Below are 20,320 nucleotides of genomic sequence, written 5' to 3' on the forward strand. Positions count from 1 at the left end.
AATGACATCAGGTAATATTATTATGTTCATACAATGTAGTTGTGTCCGAACACGTGGAAATAAAATAAATTAAATCAGGGTGAACAAGTAGACAACAATGCTGCGTAAGTTTGGAAACGATTGCTGAAAAATGGTTTCATTGTGAGGAAGGAAAGAAGGCAAGAATTATGTGATAATAATTCAGCCAGGACTAACATAATAAATACATGTGAAATTCTGAGTCAGCCGCTACTTGTACTCACAATTTAAGGCTCAACCTGTAATTATACGATGCAATTGTTATAAAAACAAGCACAAAAGAAATTCAAGCAGTAATAATCCAGCAAGTGATTGTTTGCTTTGCACAGACGGATTAAGCAAGTAACACGTTTTAATACAAACATATCATTAAAAGAGTTACATAGATAACTGAGTCCCATATGATAATGCGTCAGGACCCACATTTAGCCTGCACTTACTTCGCTTTGCATGAGTCTTTTTTTGGAACCATACATTGAGTATATGTAACTAACAATGATTTTGACTTGAGTTTATTTATTTATCTCAATGTGGCATCTCAACTTGTAAACATAAACAGACTCACAGCTCAAGACAACGAGAAAGCTGAAAAAGGTCACCATCACAGACACAGGTTACATAAAGAAATATTCATACGTATTTCAAATAGTACACACTGCTGTATACATACTTTGTCAATAAAACATCAATGACATTTGATGACAGGATAATATCTGAACTGTAAAAGCAACACGTTGCTTTATATGTGCAATGCTGTTTGAGGTTACGATACGTTGAGCTTTGATTTACATTTGCCAGTGACGCTATGAACATCTTAAAGCGACTGTATCTGAACTACAAAGATCTTCAATGAACAAGTACAGTGGATGTTTAGTGTTAGTGTTATTGCATGTTCATGACACAGTGACTCACACCGACAGTTTTTAAGAGTTAAACAGAAACACTACAACTAAAAAGAAGGAAGATTATATATTTAATTAATTTGTAATTTTACAAGACAGGGTTGCATAATTATATATCTGTAGTAACTCATTCATTGTGGTCTGTGTGGTTACAATCGTTTATTTAATCGATAATTCATAAATGGATAGCCTTTTTAAGGCAATACTGAACAACACATCCATGTAAAGTCTCATGTTATCCCTCCATTCTAGACAATCTGCAGAGCATTTCCTTTAAGTATCGTATAATGAATGTACCGGACCAACACACTAACTTGATGACATGAATTGGGCAAGAGGAAGAGCAAGTGAACTCACTGTAATTCAGAATTTTCCTGCCTACATAAAACAGAATGAAGCTAGAATCGTTCATGGTCGTGTTTTCAGTTGTTTAGGAGGTGGAGCTTCTAAACTTTTCGGAGCCCGCTCGATGCCATAGCAACGAGCCACCGACTAGAGGGACGCCTGCTGCGACTCGCTATTGGTCAGATTTGAGCATCGTTCAGCCATAATCCGCCACGTGATTTGTTACATCCCACGTCACTCTCACAGGCGTCTCGGTGATTGGCTGTCGTTTTCATTCGCAGCCCGTCTCGGTGAATAAGCTCTTGCAGGGGCACACAAATCCGAGAAAAAAAGGAGAGCAGTGGAGTCGCTAGCATAATGTAATGAGGCGGGGTTGTTTTGAGGAGTTTAAAGTTGTTCGCGTAACTGTACCACTGGCTGACTAACGAATGGTTGCGTTTTCTTGGAAGTTGGATGACATGTAGTGACTTTTTGGCCGCCTTTGTCGTTACCTCACGATGGAGGAACCTGCAGCGAGGCAAGTGGTGAAACCGCGACTCGTTAGCCAAACTTTACTTACCGTTCATACTTTAGCGTGGTATCGATGACGCAATACTAACGATCACCATTAAAAGTGGAGACCTGTGTTTAACGTACGGGGGGGGGGGAGCGCACATCAAGTAAGTCGAGTCTAAATAGCGGCCGGTTTGTGTTAAAACGAAGTTGCCATCAACAGAGAGTCGGACATGTCCCTGTCAGACGGTAACGTCACCTCGGATGACGAGATGCCCTTAACGTTGCCCACCGACGGCAGCCTCAGCGGGAGCACCCGGAAGGTGAGACACACACACACACACACACACACACACACACACACACACACACACACACACGGCAAGGCACGTGACGGTATATACATCTACACCAAGCCGAGGTATTTGGTAAACACGAGGAAAGGGTCAATGAATCAGTTCCTTTAAGGTACCTGTGGACATCACGCACCCTGATACCGTTCTGTTGTCCCTCCATCTGTTGTTATCCGTAGCTGTGGGCCAAATACATAGGATACAAAAGAACTGGAACCATGTTAAGTGGAACCCAATTTCGGTGGTGGAGTTAAAAGGAAAAATGCAAAGGAATGATTGCAAAACATAACAGGAAAGTGTCTCTCAAGAAACGCTTGCCTGCTTCCTCTGGATGATCCACAAACATCACCGTGAACTCTTTTTCACACTTTGTTCAGCACAAAGACCCAATGGAAGATGTTGACCGTGAAGTCTGTAGATTGTGCTGACAAAAAAGTGTTTTTTGGAAGTGTACATTTTTGCTACTTTTTAGCAACAAATCTATTATTTGGATCCCCTCCTTCTTTTTTGTTGTGGTAGCGTCACGAACGACAGAGGAGGGTGGGTTTGAAAAGGGAAACTGCATTTGCTCCAACGCTCACGATCATACGTTATAAAGGCAAAGTCACTGGTTCAAACGGGGAAAAACAAGGTTTGAGAAAATGAATGATTACATACACGGTGCCCGCATGCCACTTCACCTTCTGCTGCTTGGGCTGCTTGAAGCAGCGACTTCTAACTGCACGCGGCGCCGGTATAGCTGGAAAACCCGAGAAAGTCACCTGAACAAAGAGGTTTTTTAGACCCTGTCTGCACTGACGTCGGGCGGCAGCCTCCATCCTGCTGCTTCAGCAGAGGTGGGAGCTTGGCCAGGATCCTAATCCACACAGGCACACCGAGGATTACTGGACGAGTGCACGCTAAACAAACACCTTTACTGGGTGAGAGGGAACGAGGAAGATGAAGAGAGGGGGGGCAAGAGGGCGAGAAAGTGAATAACATCCGTGTACACGTTTGATTTGAAAGAACACGATGGAAAGTATTCAATGTGTCATAAAGCTGCTCTGTCATATTTCCATTTTATATGTGTACCGTTTCAGTTTGAAACCGCGGTGCATTGTGCAATAGATGCTGTTTTACTGAGCAGACATGTAACAGACGTGTAATAATCTGCTGCAAAATGCTTGTTGAAGCAAAGACTTCAGAGGCCTTTAAATCTGCAGACAGATTTTCTATTGGGACCTTTTTTCTATTAATCATATTACCCTTGTGGAAAGGAGATTCTCTACCATGTTTAGCATGCACGCCATCATCATCTCTGGCACGCTGGGCTGTGCAGCATAGACCTTTTGTAATGAAGTAAGCCTTTTAGTCAGCTGTCTGTCTACGGCGCGGTGCACTGCCACCTAAAAGCTTTACATGCATAATCTTACAGTTCAGCTGATGGTCAAAGTTGGTGTTAATGCCTCAACGTCATGTTCAGAACGTCTCCTGTAGACAAAAGTAGCAGAGGGCAAAAAACAGCAATATTGATATTAAAGAGTGTTTTAGTGGCTTTTTAAACCTGCTAAAAATGTACAATACTACTTCCCAATCCAGAAATGTGTGTGTTATGTTTACAGTTGGAGCGATAAATACCCCGGCCTAGTGCAGACTCATTTGTCCCGGGAATTCAAGCTGATTGTTCCACTTCTCAGAGAAAGACAAAAGACACTTGTTGGCTGTGTTAGTGGGGGGGGGGGGATATTTAACAGACTAACTGCTTATTTGTAACTGTGAACTTGTGCTGAACGCAGGCAGGTGCTATGCGACCTGTTGCTGTTATTCATCTTTTGTCAATTGATCAATTGCTCACTTCTCTTTACTGATCTATTTCTTCATTTCCACTGCAGGGATGTGATCCTTTTGCCCAGACTCAGCGCAGCAAACTGCAGCACCGGCGATCTCGCATAAACCAGCAGATCAACAAGGAAATGCGCATGAGAGCTGGAGCAGAAAACCTATTCAGGTGAGGTTCTTCTCTCTAGAATCCTATTTTTATAGTTGTTTCATCTGTGGAGGGACTTTTCCTGCGTGGAGGATTTTAGAAATGTCACCCAATCAATTAAAGTAAGCTCAGTAATGTTGGAAATAGATCTGTGAGGGGGCCGGTGCGTGTTTCTCACTCGTTTAGTTTTCCGCCTCTGTCAGTTGTTCCAAAGGTTTTATTGTTGGAAACTTTCTCCGACATCAGCTCTTCCTCTCTGAGATGTGAGGATGAACGCTGTTCTAGTCTCCTGTGTTGGTGCCTCTTTGTTAGCTCGTTGGTTCAGTCACGTTTGTGGTGATGTCCTGTGATGGGAAAAGGTCGGAGATCACTCCCCTTCAGAACACACACACACACACACACAGCAGCCAGTTTATGACTGTTAGCGCTCACCGTGTCTCTAACCATGTTCTGTACGTCTGTGTCTCCTCTCCCTTTTTCCCCACAAATATTCAACTCTGGATCATTTTAAAGTTGAAACACCAACGAGGCTTATTACCCAACTGAAATGTGATGTTTGTCTTTTACACACTGCACAGGAATTTTATTTGTTGAAGAAAACTGTGGCAGAATGTCAAAGTATTCTATCCGAGGACATAAGTGGACTTTATCCCGTCCAGCTTCTGGCATGTGTCACTACCGTTGCTTTCTCCCCCTGAGTAATTCTCAGACTCTGCATCTTGGCATCCACTTAGAGGTCGATTATAACACACGCTGAAAGTAAACAGTTAATGTATGTGCATACATTTGATCCACGCTTTTGTTGTGGGAGCTCTGAGAGCATTCACAGCATGAATAGTTGGCTGTGCAAAACCCTCTGAAAACACACTGCTTTACTCATTAAGATTCAATTTGGAAGAAGGAGGAGGAGGAGGAGCCATTTAATTAAAGCGATGAGCTACTTTCCTCCCCCTCAGTGGTGCCCTGTCAGAATCTAAAAAGATCAACACAGGAAACAACCACGGTTACATCTTAATATTATCACAGGACCTTATGGGCTAATTATGTCATTGATTCATGAATCTTCCGTTTCTGGGATTGATTAGTGAACGCTAGCAGTATAAAATGATTGTCCTTATTAATCAAGCCTATGTACCTTTCCACACGCAACATTTCCATCAGGTTTTATTTTCTTGTTATTAGCTGATAGTGAGTTGCATACATTTACATTTAAACTTCTGGTTTGACAGACTTAACGTCCATGCAAGTTGACCATGTACAAATGTTTCAGTTTGAAGTTGTAAAGAATAATTTGGTATGCTGTGGGGAGCCACCTCCTGCGTCTTGATCAATCCCTCCTCTTCTTAGCCATTTTTAAACAAAAGTGATCCGAAGTTTTAACCACTAACTGGTCTGTCAACACTGCAGGACTGAATGTAATGTTTCTGCATTATCGTGTGTATGAAATGGAAGTGCATTTGACGTTTAACTTTGCAGCCCTTGTGGCCAATCCCTCCGCAAAAACAGTGGATTTCATCTGGTTTGCTAAAGGAAAAGTTAATTTCTTTTGTGTTTATTTATCATTTATTACACAATGGGATAACGATTTTCTTTTTTTCTATCAAACCTTTTGACTGAATCTAGGCTGTGATCCTAAAAGTTGATGACTCGGTTTAGGGGAAATAAAAGAAGCGCTCCTGTCCTTTCTATTGGGTCACAGAGACAAAGAGGACCCCCCTCCCCCCTCTTGCCCCCCTGCACACAGTCTGCCGGCCTGTAATCAGCCGGCTTTGTGTCCGCCTCCTGTCCTGTGCTCACGCAGAGAACCGAGCCCCTGCAAGCTCATCCCCCACTTATTTGTCTGGCACTGTCAGACCTCTTTTCTTTCCATCCTCCCCCCTTCCGGTCAACCGGAGTAGTTGTCACAGACACACACACACACACACACACACTCCCACACTCGTTCTCACTACATATACTCCTAAACCTTTGTGGAGCTGGGATGAGGCGTGGGTGCTTGTGGGTGGGAGGTGGTATGAAAGGTGGGGGTGGAATGTTAATTGCAGATGAGAGAGAGATTGTTTGGAGATTGTGATTGGCTGATGGAGACGTCGGGTTTACTGCCGGCTGTGTTTCTGCGTGGGAATTCAGATGATCGACAGTTACTTGTCTCATTCAGGTCTTCTTATCCGTTCAATTGTTGTTGTTTTTTTTAGAAAAATAGCCCAAGTTACGACTAACAACCTTCCACCCCCTCCACCCGAAGAAGCTGCAGTATGGTGTGCGTGCAATTCGGTGTGTGTGTGAAGGGGTCATTGGCGGCTCACTTAAAGCTGACTAATCAGATCGCCCTTGACTTCATCCTCTTTGTAAATTGAAACATTCGCATCCTTGCTGATTTTGATCTGCGGTTTTGGAGAAAAGCAAAGACTTTGTGGTCCAGATGTTGGATGGGTGTACATATTCATCCTACAGTATGGGTAATATTTACATATCCACACACTGCAATTACTTTCAACTTGACCCAGTCTTCTTTTTCTTTTCTCACCAACTCGTCCATCCGATGAGGCATCTTGTTACTCATTTAGCACAGATTCTTTTATCATCACTTTTATCAAACTGTATCTGATCTAATTTGGGCTGCCCCACCAAAAACATGCATTCTGGTGTCTTTATCTTTATATTTAATGCCAGAATATCTGCCAGAGTGATGCATTCATGTGCTCATTAGTGATGCCTCAGACTTCCAGGAACATTGTGTGTTGTGGACCTCAGAGCCCCCCCAGAAGTGTGAGTTGGCTTTACAACTCCTGGGATTGTGGGTGGGTGGGGGGTGAAGTCACCATGTGAATGAAAAGAGGTTGATGGACAGGAGGGTGGAGCCATGAGATAGTTGTTCAAATTAAAGACAAGCTGCTAGTTGTTTACATCCGTAGGAATAGAGAAATCTAACACACCACACCACCTTTTTATAATGTTAATTGATATGACAGGGATCCATAACATGCCAATACAATGTTAATTCAATTTAAAAGAAGGAGATAATTGATATGATTGTGTGCCGGTGTGTTGAATTCTGCAGGGCAACAACCAACAACAAGGTGAAGGAGACAGTGGCTCTGGAGCTCAGCTTTGTCAACTCCAACCTACAGCTGCTCAAAGAGGAGCTGGAGGAACTCAACAGCAACATGGAGGTCTACCAGACAGACAGGTAGAAAGCTCTGACACACACACACACACAAACACACAGCCACACATGTTGAATTCATTGTGCTTTAAAGGGTAAAATGATTGCCCTATTCACTCAAGATAATGTACTACCTTAGAACCAATTGGTCATTTTTATTAATTGCAATGATCGTCCGCCATCTTCATTTTGTGCAAATGAGCCATGCCTGTAATTTGTGACTACTATATGATGCTAAATTTATGTAAATATTAGTCATTAGCAAATCAGCCCCTCTGGGATTTTTGGTCATTTGTGCACATGATTAAAAAAAATGCATCTACGGTACAAATTCTTGTTACAAGCAAGGAGGTCCAATGTCACTGAAGCAAGAGCACTTGTATATAGAGCACTTTGTATCTTCAACGTAAATAGGCCAGATAATACAATATAATATAAAGTTTCTTCATATCATATAGTATGATATTTGTAATACAAATGGATATAATGCAGAGCCTTGGTGTCATATTCGGGGAATAATGTCAATGAATATGAGTAAAATATGTATAAAATTCTAAAACTATGTTAGGGATGATTTCTAAATCAAAAGAGTTCCCTAGTAATACTTGTCCTGTACGAATCGGAATATAAAAAAGTACAGTGAGGGAAACTCTAGAGGTGACATGATTGCAGCGCTCAACTCGAGCCTCAAGGAAACGCGATCTGAGAGGTCTTCCCGTTGGGAAATGTTAAAATATTTTTGTTCAATTATGAGTCTGAGGCAGGATTAAAAACACTTTGGTGGGCCGCAACAGTCTTGTAATTAATGGGAAACACTGCACGTACACACACACAAAATCACAGCCTATTTAAAACCCATGTCCCGGTGAATTGTTCGTCCCATGAATTCCAGGTCACTCTCATTAGTCCAATGAGAAATATAATTGGTGAAAATAGACAAACATGCATTGTGTGTTGTGTACTTTCGCTCTGTGGGGACAAATTCATCCTGCGGGCTTTGAGGAAGGGCTTTTTCGTTAAATTCGGATTAGGGCGTCATTATTGGCTGCGTGTGTTGGTTGTGAATGGGAGGGGGAGGGGCAGGAGGGGGCTTTGGAGGGGTAATTGGGCCGTAAGGGTTAATACTTGGCTTTATCCCGTCTATTAGCAGGATGAAGCAGTGAGCACGCTGTGTTTGAAGACTAGCAGATGGCACGATGGCTTGTCTGTAACCTGCACTGTGTACACACAGTGTTTACATGTTGGTATTTACACGGGGTCACCTACACAACACATGCTGCAATCATTTCTTTATCTTTACAGTGAGGCTATCAACGTTCCCATGATCCCACTCGGATTAAAAGAAACCAAAGAGGTGGACTTCACAGTTCCTATCCAGGTGAACATGACTCGATCTACTTCTATTATCTAATTCACAAGCTGTGATTAAGCGTTGACTTTATAAAGGGAAAACAACATAAGAGTGGCCCTCTTGGTTTATTGTGACCAACACTGAAGTCACTTTTTCTAGTCAAACATTATATTCATATCAAATTTGGCCTATAAAGTTGACTTTGGAATGTGTCCAAGCTAATAACTAATTTGCGATGATGTAACGGTCTGTCTCCCCTGACAGGACTTCATCTGTGAGCACTACGGAGAGGACAGCTCGCTCTACGACAAGGAGATCACAGAGCTTATGGAGCTCAGACAGGTTAATAAATGCACTCAAACTAAGCACAAGGAAGATCTTGTTCCATATTAGAGCAGGTATTTTTCTTCAGGATGGTTGTAGAAAATCTGTCCAAAACTGAGGATGAAGAAATAAAAAAAAGTTACCGTGCCAGTGGCGTTAGAGGTATATTGATGTGTGTTGTTGTTTCAGGCCATGCGCACACCGAGTCGTAACCAGGCCGGTCTGGAGCTGCTGATGGAGTACTACAACCAGCTGTACTACCTGGACCAGCGCTTTTTCCCCCTTCACAAGAACCTGGGTGTGCACTTCCAGTGGTAGGGCATTTTGTAATAGATTGTGCCATATTGAGTCCTGCTTTACAAGCTCTGAGGCCCCAGAGAGAAGCTGACAGGTGGACATTTATATCCCAGTTTGATTACTTAGTTACTCCGTTATATTTTGTGAGGAATTTTCTGAGCTGTACTTAATCATGTGAACAACCAGCGCAGTGATTGGTCTATAAATATTGTCCAGGCTTGGACTTGTATATATTACATTGCATTACATATATAGGTTTTTTATTTTTGTCATAGCCTTTAATCAATATTTGATCAGGATTAATCACACGATTGTACATGGCTTATTGCAAATGAATCGACCATGTCAGTACTGAATTAGGTTTTTTCTTTTCAAAATGATGAAAGAAGTTGTGGAAAAGTCATGGTATAGTTTGAGAAAATAAGTTCTTTGAATTAAAACTTGTCAATTCTTTCCATAGTACAGTCAAAATTGTTTATGTAGTAACGTGTAAATTATATGTAGAATAGGTTGTAAACCCATTATGTCAGTAGTCTTTGGCACGCAGCATTACATGTAATCCTCCCTCTGCCTCTAGGTACGACTCCCTGACAGGCGTCCCGTCATGTCAGCGTACGCTGGCCTTTGAGAAAGGAAGCGTGTTGTTCAACATCGGTGCCCTGTACACACAGATCGGAGCGCGGCAAGACCGCTCTGCAACAGCTGGCATAGACCGAGCAATAGATGCCTTTCAGAGAGCAGCGGGTAATGAAGCGGTACTTACTTACCTGAAACGTCTCTTCTGTCTTTATTCAGGGATTATTTGTGCGAGTATAAAGTTAGGATGTCTACGTGCAAAACTTACAGCACGAAAACAGCAGCAGTCGGTTCAAGTCATCTGCTATAAGTACTATTTGTAATTAGCAAGTGCAGCAATTATTTATTTTTATTTATTTAATGTATCCATTGTGTAGAGAGAGAGAGAGAGAGAGAGAGAGTGGTGGCTAGTGTAAGAGCCCTCGTGGCATCTTCAAACTGCTTTTGTTGTCTCACCAAAAGTTCTATACCTAAAAAGTGGAGGTTTTACTTGCTCGATGAATGCCTGAGTATTACATTTAAACATTTTTTGAATATATGTGTTACTCTTTTCTCTTTAGGTGCATTTAATTTCCTCAAAGAGAATTTTTCCAACGCTCCCAGTTTGGACATGAGCGCTCCGTCGCTCTGCATGCTGGTGCGTCTGATGGTCTCCCAGGTGCAGGAGTGCGTGTTCGAGCGAGTCACACTCACCACCGAGGACACACACTTCACCTCGCAACTCCGCCTGGCACAAGAAGCCGCGCGGGTGAGTCGGCGCGTCGCCGGTCGCCTTGTTACCTCCGGTGCTGTTAACGCGTCTCACCCCGTGTGTGCTTGCAGGTGTCAGACGTGTATCTGTTGGTGCAGCAGACCATGACTCAGCCTCTGATGAAGGACTACGTGCCGTTTTCTTGGGCCTCCATGGTTCAAGTCAAATCAGAACACTTCCGTGCCCTGTCGCACTACTACGCCGCTGCTGCACTCTGCGATCACACGCGTAAGCCGCGTCCAACTGTGCACAACATTTCATTTCCTGTTATTAGTTCACGTTATTGCTGACTTACTTTGAACGTCTCTCACTTTAACAGTCTCCTCAAAGCAAGACAAACGGATGACATTCAACATAAATAAAGATTGACAAAAAGCTGATATGGATCAGCTTTTGTATTGCACACATTAGCTGCCTCTGTAGTGTAAATGAGACAAAATACACCTTTTAGTGTAGCTTTTTAATGAACTTCATTGACTATCACAAAGGATTCAGTCTTTGGGTGATCCTGACCCAAAGCAATTATTCGTGCACTCACGTTAATGTGAAATGTCTTGTTCTATAGTGTCTGCTGAGGAGGAGGAGTGCGAAGAGGAAGCAGAGAAAGCTTTCCTCCAGTTCTATGTCGGCGGACCTGCGGGGCCACCGCTCAGCCAGGTGTTACGAGATCCCGAAAAAAGAAGAAAGCTCGGTGAGTAGATGGAATGTGTTTTTTTATTTAGTCCAAATACACAACAGAAACAGACCTACAGGGACGGCGTGGCTTTCTGTCATTAAAAAGAAAAAAAAGCCCCTCAGTCTCTGCATTTATTTTAAATTCCAATTTGTAGAAACATTGTTTTCCGAACATTGGGTTCAAGTATGTCTCCAGGTCAAAGTGGTATGTGCACACATCTTTAGAGACGACGTCGGCCTACATGTCCGTGTGTGCAGGTAAAGCTCACCTGCGGCGTGCAGTAATCAGACATGAGGAAGCCATGCGTGTCCACAGTCTGTGTAAGATCCTGAGGAAGATGGACATCCTGCAGGACGTGCTGTCGCTCACGCACAAACGCTCCCTGGACAAGTACTCTGAGCTGGACAGAGAGGACGACTTTGATGAAACCGCGGAGGCTCCGGAGATCCAGTGTAAGCATCCGTTTGAGTTCCTAATAATGATCTGATTCTCTGGTTAAATACAAGTGATGGTGGTTTTCTTCTATTGTCCTACAGCTCAAACCTATCAGAAACCAGACATCACTCCAACTAACTTCTCTAAAGTCCACGTTACAGACTTCTTCCAAAGACTGGTAAAGCGCAGTGATTGTATCAATTGCCGGATTTTAGAAAAGCGATTGAAATAAATCATCACCTCCCTGCAGCTCAGCTGAAGACGACTCTTTTCTGTGCTGCAGGGGCCCCTGTCGGTGTTTTGTGCACGGGCCCGCTGGGACCCGGTGCGTGTGGTCTGTCTGCAGAGGAGAGACGGGGGACTGGGTCTCACGCTCAGAGGAGACTCACCTGTCCTGGTGGCTGGAGTGGTGGCAGGAGGCTGTGCAGCAGTAAGAGGAACTCCACCGGCAATCATGTGTATCAGTTACAGCCTAAATGTTTTTTAAAACTCATTTATAACTCCTTTTATTACCGTGCATCTGATTTTTAAAGGGGAGAAGCGATATATCTGCGTTGGTTCCTTTTTAAGTGTTTAATACGTCATTTGGAACTCATTTGAGTTTTCTTGCCATTCTATTCTTTTTTCTAATGCGAGATTAAGTAATTAAGTGATATGTGTTTATTAAAAGTTTCAAAGAAAAATTGAAGAAAGAATCTCTAACCACTAGAGGATATAACAGAGCCACAAATAAATGTATATAAAAACCCATCTAAGGCTTCTAACAGGGGGGTGGGGCAGGCTAGCTGCAGCCTCAGCGTGTATATTTCAGCAGTAGTTGCTCTCCATGTGTTGGGGATTATTAGTTGCAGAATTTGCAATTGAAAATGTTTGTTAATGACTTCTACTTGTTTCCCTGTGGTGGCGTGTCGCATAGGAGGCCGGACTAAGGGAAGGAGACTACATCGTGGCTGTGGACGGACAGGACTGTAAATGGGCCAAACATGGCGAGGTGGTTCAAATGCTAAAGAGCTGTAGCGAGAGAGGGGTGGAGCTTAGTGTGGTCACGCTACACTCACATGATACACAGGTACTGTATGTTTGTGTTTGGGATGTGTATGGCTGCTGTTTCAACATATGTGTGTTTCCCTGTGCAGTGACCAAGACGTGTGTGTGTGTCTGCAGCTTGAGAGGAGGGGCATTTTGCTCACCACCAACAGCGATAAGGAAAACACTCGGCAGCGCCTGCCGGGCGGAGCCAAGGGCCAGAGCTCCGCCTCGTTGTTAAACTGGAACAGGAAGAAGACGAGGGAAGGCAGCGTGGCCACAAAGAAACTAGGAAGCACTTTCAGTTTGTCGTTTGGAAGCATCCGAGACACCGAGGCCATGTACTGAGACGTGACCGCAGAGGAACCACTCAGGGAATCACAAGGTACGATACCGTACCGGCGTACAGAACCGCTTCCACAATGACCGTAGTGCTGCGACAAGAGACATCAGCAGTGCAGTTTGTCCAGTAACATTGTTCCTGGCTTATTTCTGTTACTACAGCACAGTCCAATGCCTGTATTATGTGGCAGCAAACACACCAGGTAGTATTTTAACACTTCTATCTTGGAGAAAGAAGGTGCATCAAGAGAGAACGTGTGGGACATTTTAGATGAAGGTGGGACATGCCGCTGTTGCTCCTGCATGGCTCTGTGCTAAAACAAAACACAAAATAGGTAAAAGGGGCAGATGCACAACTGATTCCTGATGTAAAGAACCAGTCAGTCACGGTTTGGGAACACTTTCTCTCTGACTGGTTCTGTACATCTATCACCAGTTGGGGTTCTCTGTGAGAAAGGAAGTCACAGACTGTCAAATAATGAGTTCATCAAGGTTTTTTCACAATCCAAGCAAGGGGTGACTAGTAAATGTATAAATGACCAGCAAATTAGGATTCCTACTTCAAAGCAAACCTGGCGTGCAGGTGTTGACAATGCAGCCAGCTTGTGAAATCTTACTGAAAGCTCCTCTTTAATTCCTTCTTTTTACGTTCTTCTCATTAACATGACGACACCTATTTGTTGTGTGAAGTTCGGGGCAAAGCAGAAGGAAAAAGCAAGCTCCATATTTCTTGTCTTATATTTTCCTTAACAGGTCTCTGAGGGTTACGGACCAACAGTCCTGTGTAACCACTTAAGTGCTCCAGGTTTGGATCACTTCAGTTGCTGATACTTTACACTGTAAGTCCACTATTATGATGTTTGAGTTCTTTTAGTTGTCAGTTTTAGATGATTATGAGCACTTCAGAGGTTTTGATCCATTTTATTTGTAGTTTTGGTACTTCCATGCACTGTGAATCTGTTTTTAATAATATAGTTGTCTTAATAATGAACATGTGAGAGATTGGGAGTTTTTTATTTTCTATGAATTGTGATATCGTATTGTGGGAGATACTGCAGGAAAAGCAAATGGTGTCCAAAATGTCAAATTTTTGTAAGAAGTTTTGTATTATCTTGTATCTATTGTGTCCTTAATGGTTTGAAGAACAGTCCAGCCACTGTACTCTGTTACAGTCCGCCAATATAAGAAAAACAATACACGTTGTTGATTACCGTTGTTTGAGCTGTCTGATGTACCTAGAAATGTGATGAATTGTAGCACATTACTGTTTGGTCCAGCAACAAAGAAATGCTGCCTTTTGTTCTTTCTTTCTGTACAATGTTTGTGCCATGGTGGTCCAGTGAGACGAGGACAAATAGCCAGAGGTGACAGACACGTTTTCACATGATCACATTTCTGCATTAATGAAAAGTGAAGCGATTCCAGTAAGATTGTGATGGAACGGGATCTTTTTTTAATCCTCATTAGGATTCAATTCATTTCAAATTTCAAGAAAACAAGTTTGTCACGTTATGATCAAAGCTCCTTTCTGAATAACGGAGTTTTCTGTACTGTGTTTGTCAAGTAATTAACTGTCTCTTATTTGTATTGACTGAATACCTGACCATCCCTGAATGACTCATTTGGGGATTTGCACAGTCTTTCTTCCATTGAGGAATTCAATAAAGGTGAATAATAGTATTGTGACTCTGCCTGTTCTCAGAACTACCTCAAAACGTACATGCAGTAAATGTCTCTATAACACCCAAATGTCATTTATACGGTTTGGTTTTATTTTATTCATCACACTACTTTTTTGTTGTTGGTTACTAGCAATAGTGGTGACTTGACATTGGCTTTATTAAGATACTACGGTGCATATAAACCATCCATCCATCTTCAAACCTTATCCTGCACACAGGGTCGCTGGAGTCACTCCCAGCCAACTTCAGGCGAGAGACGGGGCATAAATACACACGTGGACAAAATAGTTGGAATGCTTCAGTTAAAAGAAAAAACCCAAATGGTCACTAAAAAACGAATAAAGTAATAAAATCAAAAGTTAAGTAATAAATAAAAACGTACTGAAAATTAACCAACGGAAATCAGACATTGCTTTTGAACTGTGGTTCAACAGAATCCTAAATGGCAAAGGAGAAAAACTATGGTACCCCTCAAAGTGAATAATTTGACTGTAAGGACATGTTTTGGGGACATGAATGTTTTTTTAGCTGTCACACACACACACCTATCAGCCTCACCTCACAAACCGTATGTCAATTTTACAGACTTCATAACAAACACATCTATTGTACTGGACACAGTACAAAACTTACATCGAAGGCTTATTTACCAGCACGAGAAGAAAAAGTGTGGTAGATTCAAAAGAGGAGGAGGAGTTTGGAAGAGGGTAGGAAACAGTGGCCTTTATTTATCATAGAACTGATGAATATCTCATTATTATCCTGCAACAACAAATGTATACAAATGAAGGTGTGTAACACAAATACGATTATTATTATTATTAAGTCCCAGGCAGAGTTCATGAGATACTGCTGGTCTCTTAAATTTTCATAGCCTCTCTTCTCCGGTATGAAGAACAGGTGTATCCGCATGGGAGGGGCTGAGCAAAGAGCAGATTTCACTCTGTAATTTTCAAAGACCACCAACGATTCCATGGCATCCGACTGTAGGCGCGCTGGTCGGTCTCCTTAGGATCCCCCCGGGGCCACGGCGGACCCCAAGCCGCTCTGTTCCAGCTCCGCTATCACCAACATGTGTTTAAAGTCTGACGGGTGCTGGTTAAATGTCTCTACCAATCGGTACGTCTCCTTCCTCTGCGTGCCGTAGAACAGCTGCACCTGATTCGCCAAGCACTGAGCCTGGTGCACGGTCTGGGGGGGGGGGTGAGGACGTGTTAACATGCATCCAATGTTTGATTCTAACATTCTTCAAGATTTTATCTTATTGTTCTAACAAAATTCCACAAAATTATGTTATGCGTCTACATATTAGCTATAATCAGTATGATGCATGACGGGAAACCTCCCATCGCTGCCATACATTTAGACTGTACCTTGACTAAAAGAACAACAAGAACAAATTGAAGCATTGAAATTGTACTTATAATGCCACTTATCTATAGCAAATTCTAAATTTGCTTATTTTATGAAATTGCACTTTCTTGTTTCTTGCTCTTCTGAGTCTGCATCCCTATAGTTGAAATGCACTTATTGGAAGTCACTTTGGATAAAAACGTCAGCTAAATGACATGTAATGTAATAAATAATAATTGTGCTGTGGGAGTGCATGAAGGTAAAGGACTCACAATATTCTTGGGGTCCAGCTCGGCTGTCATGAGGACCACCCCCTTCTGGTCCTTGAGGTCTGCGTAGTGGTAGAGGATCAGCTGACTGGGAGCGTTCTCGCCGTGCATCTGGACATCAATAAGATGAACTAAAACCTCAAGCTTACATGAGCCAAGAGTCTTCATAATCAGAAGAAAAGATAAAACCCTTTTGTTTACTCATTATAAGGGCAACATATTGTATGTATGCCATTGATTTAATGATGAAACGCCCTATAGTCCTTGAATTAGTGTTTAAGAGCATGTGACCTTAGACATTGCAGGTGTCTCTGTAACTGCGTGTTTGGAAAACTAAACAATGAGGTAGCTTTAATAATATGGACATTTATTTTAATGAGGTAGGAGTTGGTCAAGGGGGATTATATGGGGTACTTGTCCTTAATAATGTCGTCACACAGTTTGAGGGGTACTGCAGTGGGCGGGGCCAGCAGCAAAGGGTGTTTCAGCCAGTAGCAGGTTATACGTGGCTTATGGATAAGAACCTCATACAACACCACTTCAAAACAATCAACTGTACTGTTTTTTATTTTCATTTATTGGTGCAGGTTTTTTCATGGAGACCTGATAATTAGTTCAATCCATTAATCACCGCCTGATCTCTATTAAATTCCAGACTTTAAAACATGAAGTCATCACAATTACTTTCAAACCTAAATAGAAATCTATTCAAAGGAAGAAAAATAATTGCTTGAGATGAGCCAAGACTCAATTTATCATATTGGTGCTTTTGCAGGATTATAAAAAGTGAGTTGTTTTATTTTTATTATCAGATCATAGTGACGGGTTTTTCAGCTATAAATTGGTGAGTTTTTTTGTTGGAATATTATTCCCCTCTCCTGCTTCCTTTAATGCCATGAACACGCTGTTCCGGATAGAAAACAAGGATACAAATCTGCAATTATCTTCAATCAGGTACCAAACAAAATGTTTCCCTGCATGTGTCTAGTTGTTTTGTATCATTGTTGCCCATTTACAGTGAAAATGTATCAACTGGGATGAAGTTGGCACGCAAGAGCCCAGTGAGCGTCAGTCTTTCCCAGCAGCACGTGAAGGAGTCGTGTGAGGTGGCTCACCTGGACGTTGATGAGGGAGGTGAAGTGGAGCTCGTGTCCGGACCACTGACCCAAAAAGAACTCGTAACCCTCCTTCTGAGGCAAAGCGTAGAGGAACTGAGGGGAAAGGGGGGGGGCGGGTAAGTGGTTAATATGCGACACTGATAACCACAGTTCTCCACTTAAGTTCACATTTCAGTGTGAGCAGCAGTGATCTCACCATCTGGCACGACTTTGATCTGCTCAAAATCAACTCGTACATCGGCGTCTGCAACATGTAGAAGACCGGTTATTAAGTCCATGGATTATATGTGGATGGCGCTATACAACTGTTAAGTTAATTATTATTACTTTACAAGCACCATACATACATACACTAGTTGGTGAATTCAAGCCAAGCAGTGGAAACATTAACATCACATGTAAATGTTGAGACTCAAAGCTGATCTAGAATGTTCGCCGGTGTCACACTCACCGGGATGACGGCGCTGATGGTGTCTTTGGTGGAATAATAATTCATCCAAAGCTGAGAAAAGAAAACAAAAAAAGTTTTAAAATGGCTTTAAAAGGCTTCATCTACCAGAGGAAACCGCGTGGCTGAGGCGCGCTGCTAAAGACCTCCACGGACTCACCTCAGCGATCTCCTCGCCCGTCTTGTCCCTGATCATGTCCAGGTCCAGGATGGAGTCCAGTGTCTGAAGAACACGTGACAGAACAAGTGTGGTACACCATAAACGTTCTGACTTCACATTTGGTTGATTCGGTAAAAGCTAAATGGAAAACAGTTCAATGTTGAACCAATTGAATAGATTGATGATGGAACACATTCTCACAATCAAAATAACTTACTGGTGGATTTTTTTTTTAACCATTATTCAGAAAATGTGTTTTAAGGACATAATGAGCCGTGACTCGAGTTGTACGAAGGCTTTCGTACTATTTATTGGTATCATGGATTAAAACAAAATACAAAGGCTACGGCTGCTTAATATACTCACCTTGTTCTTTGTGAAACCGCCTGATTTTCCATCGCTGGCAGCCATCTTTTCTTTTTGCTCCAACTGCAGAGATTCCCACAGCAGAAGTTGCACCACATTCACAATTCTCTTGTGACATTTTCTGTGATCCTTCTCTTATGTCGATAATAAAGATGCTCACATGAGTATTGTTTTGCGCAACGATTGAGGACATTTGTACACAAAATACCAGCAAAAGATGAAAGTTTGAAACCTTTATTTAACTTTTGACATTTATATACAGTATATATATATATATATATATATATATATATATTCTAGGTTAACCATAATATGATCACAGTGTTCTGTGCTCTGTACAGAGTTCATACTGCACCTCCTGCTCCATGAGCCTGACAAACTCCGCCTGTTTGGAGTGTCCCAGCACATCCTTCTTGGCCTTGTGCCGGTTCTCAACTCGGGCTTTGAACTCCTGCGGCTTGGCGCTGAGAACAAGAAACAGGGAAACATCAGCAATTCTCAAAAGGATAAATCCTTTTGGGGTCTGACCTCTGAATACCCTCCTGGTTGTTAGAAATTTAGTGAAAAGGTAAAGAGGGTCCATTTTGAAAATGAAATCTTTCAAAGCATTCATATCTATATTCAGAAACCATGGGACTGATATTCAGCTCAAATGAGAAATACATTAGTAAAGTATGTAAGTGATCATTTCATTTTTGTCGTTGCTTCATCACACTCAAATCTAAGTTACTATCAATGACATGAGTTCCTAAAAATGCCCTGCTTTTAAAAAGGTTGTTGATTGAGCAAAACATCGATACCTTTTCTCTCCAAGCCACAAACAAGTCTTTATCTTCTACGTGTAATTAGTTTTGAAAGTGTTTCCAACTCTGAAACCGAACATGTAGACAGACTATAAACAATCCCCCGGATGCTTTGCATCAGCTGGAACATCTTCCCCGATTCAACGTCTATAGATCAATTCCATAGACGATGATACTTAAATAATGTAAATGATGACATCTAAATTGACATCCGAATTCGAACACTGCGGGAGAGAGTTGGTCATGTTTCCACAGGAATGACATAAATGTACGTTGAAAAGTAGTCACTGATTAGGTGGGGTGATGGTGTAGAAATGTAGATCGAAAATGTAATTATCGCATCCGAATTTAGATTAAATACTGTATTGTATTCTACCCAGAATTTACAATGGCCAATAACCAAATGACTTGTAAATAAGCTGTTTCAACAGAAGACTGGTATAGCGGGTGGGAGGACATGTCGCTGGTGGTTAGCGGACCTGCGAAGCTTCTGGATTTTGTCCTGGTACTTGCTGAAGTACGGGTTCTCCTCCAGTTCCGGCTCCTTCCGAAGCGAGAAGGCCCGAAATTGCAACGGGACCAGCCCGGGGATGAGCGTTCTGATGCCAGTGGCCCTGACCGCTAACATCCCTCGGTACAAACATGACATCTGTACTATGGCCGCCGCCATCTTTCCATCGCTTCCGTCCTGCATCTATACTGCTCCGGCTGGGGACGGCTTTCAAACATTGGTTCCGACCAAAGCGACAAATCACCTTAATATGTTAGTATTGTGAAGCTGGAATTTTTATTTTTTCTAACGAAAACCAAAACGTAGTTGGTCTATGAAGGGCTGAAGGGTTCTGATAAGATAGTAAGTGTACCGTCTTCCCTTATTTAGTATTTATATAACAAAGGCACTCAAACAACACGTGTCACATACTTTCAGTGTTTCTCTCACATATTTGACACTTTTCTTTCGTTTCTTGGAATATGTCTCACTAAAGTATATAAAAGCAAATGAGCAATTTCAAATTTGCTGCAGCTGATTGAAAGTTGTCCTAATATGTTGAGACCACTGGAGGTCACTGTGTCTCTTCATTGAGGACCATCTACACGTGG

General features: G+C 42.2%; 2 protein-coding genes across 4 annotated transcripts; one reads left to right on the forward strand and one right to left on the reverse strand.

Moving 5' to 3' along the window:
- The first annotated feature begins 1,570 nt into the window (after nucleotides 1-1,570).
- On the forward strand, nucleotides 1,571-14,700 carry rhpn1 (rhophilin, Rho GTPase binding protein 1). Of its 3 annotated transcripts, none has more exons than XM_078107562.1 (16): nucleotides 1,578-2,080; nucleotides 3,982-4,097; nucleotides 7,138-7,266; nucleotides 8,545-8,620; nucleotides 8,858-8,935; nucleotides 9,107-9,231; nucleotides 9,792-9,958; nucleotides 10,351-10,538; nucleotides 10,613-10,769; nucleotides 11,107-11,232; nucleotides 11,475-11,669; nucleotides 11,754-11,830; nucleotides 11,936-12,082; nucleotides 12,569-12,721; nucleotides 12,817-13,063; nucleotides 13,183-14,700. In XM_078107562.1, exons 1-15 carry the CDS (start codon nucleotides 1,991-1,993, stop codon nucleotides 13,024-13,026), a joined length of 2,034 nt encoding a protein of 677 aa, XP_077963688.1. In that variant the 5' UTR covers nucleotides 1,578-1,990; the 3' UTR covers nucleotides 13,027-13,063; nucleotides 13,183-14,700. The 3 variants fall into 3 exon arrangements, with proteins under 3 accessions (XP_077963687.1, XP_077963688.1, XP_077963689.1); XM_078107563.1 differs by having other exon boundaries at nucleotides 13,774-14,700; XM_078107561.1 differs by having other exon boundaries at nucleotides 1,571-2,080; nucleotides 12,817-14,700.
- Nucleotides 14,701-15,398: 698 nt separating this feature from the next.
- Nucleotides 15,399-19,929, reverse strand: atpaf1 (ATP synthase mitochondrial F1 complex assembly factor 1). Its single transcript, XM_040184589.2, has 9 exons — nucleotides 19,699-19,929; nucleotides 18,772-18,880; nucleotides 18,417-18,479; nucleotides 18,051-18,113; nucleotides 17,894-17,944; nucleotides 17,639-17,686; nucleotides 17,440-17,535; nucleotides 16,328-16,435; nucleotides 15,399-15,893 (listed from the first exon to the last, which is right to left on the reverse strand). Exons 1-9 carry the CDS (start codon nucleotides 19,911-19,913, stop codon nucleotides 15,711-15,713), a joined length of 936 nt encoding a protein of 311 aa, XP_040040523.2. The 5' UTR covers nucleotides 19,914-19,929; the 3' UTR covers nucleotides 15,399-15,710.
- Between the last annotated feature and the right edge of the window lie 391 nt (nucleotides 19,930-20,320).

The sequence above is a fragment of the Gasterosteus aculeatus genome, chromosome 8 (assembly GCF_964276395.1).
Source record: "Gasterosteus aculeatus chromosome 8, fGasAcu3.hap1.1, whole genome shotgun sequence".
Classification (NCBI taxonomy): domain Eukaryota; kingdom Metazoa; phylum Chordata; class Actinopteri; order Perciformes; family Gasterosteidae; genus Gasterosteus; species Gasterosteus aculeatus.

Coding starts and splice junctions, on each gene's coding strand:
- rhpn1 (XM_078107561.1), top strand. CDS start 1,991: ATGTCCCTGTCAGACGGTAACGTCACCTCGGATGACGAGATGCCCTTA. Junction 2,081..3,981: donor TCAGCGGGAGCACCCGGAAG/GTGAGACACACA, acceptor TTTCCACTGCAG/GGATGTGATCCTTTTGCCCA. Junction 7,267..8,544: donor GAGGTCTACCAGACAGACAG/GTAGAAAGCTCT, acceptor TTATCTTTACAG/TGAGGCTATCAACGTTCCCA.
- atpaf1 (XM_040184589.2), bottom strand. CDS start 19,913: ATGCAGGACGGAAGCGATGGAAAGATGGCGGCGGCCATAGTACAGATG. Junction 18,114..18,416: donor GCGGTTTCACAAAGAACAAG/GTGAGTATATTA, acceptor CGTGTTCTTCAG/ACACTGGACTCCATCCTGGA. Junction 16,436..17,439: donor CCTCCCTCATCAACGTCCAG/GTGAGCCACCTC, acceptor ATTGATGTCCAG/ATGCACGGCGAGAACGCTCC.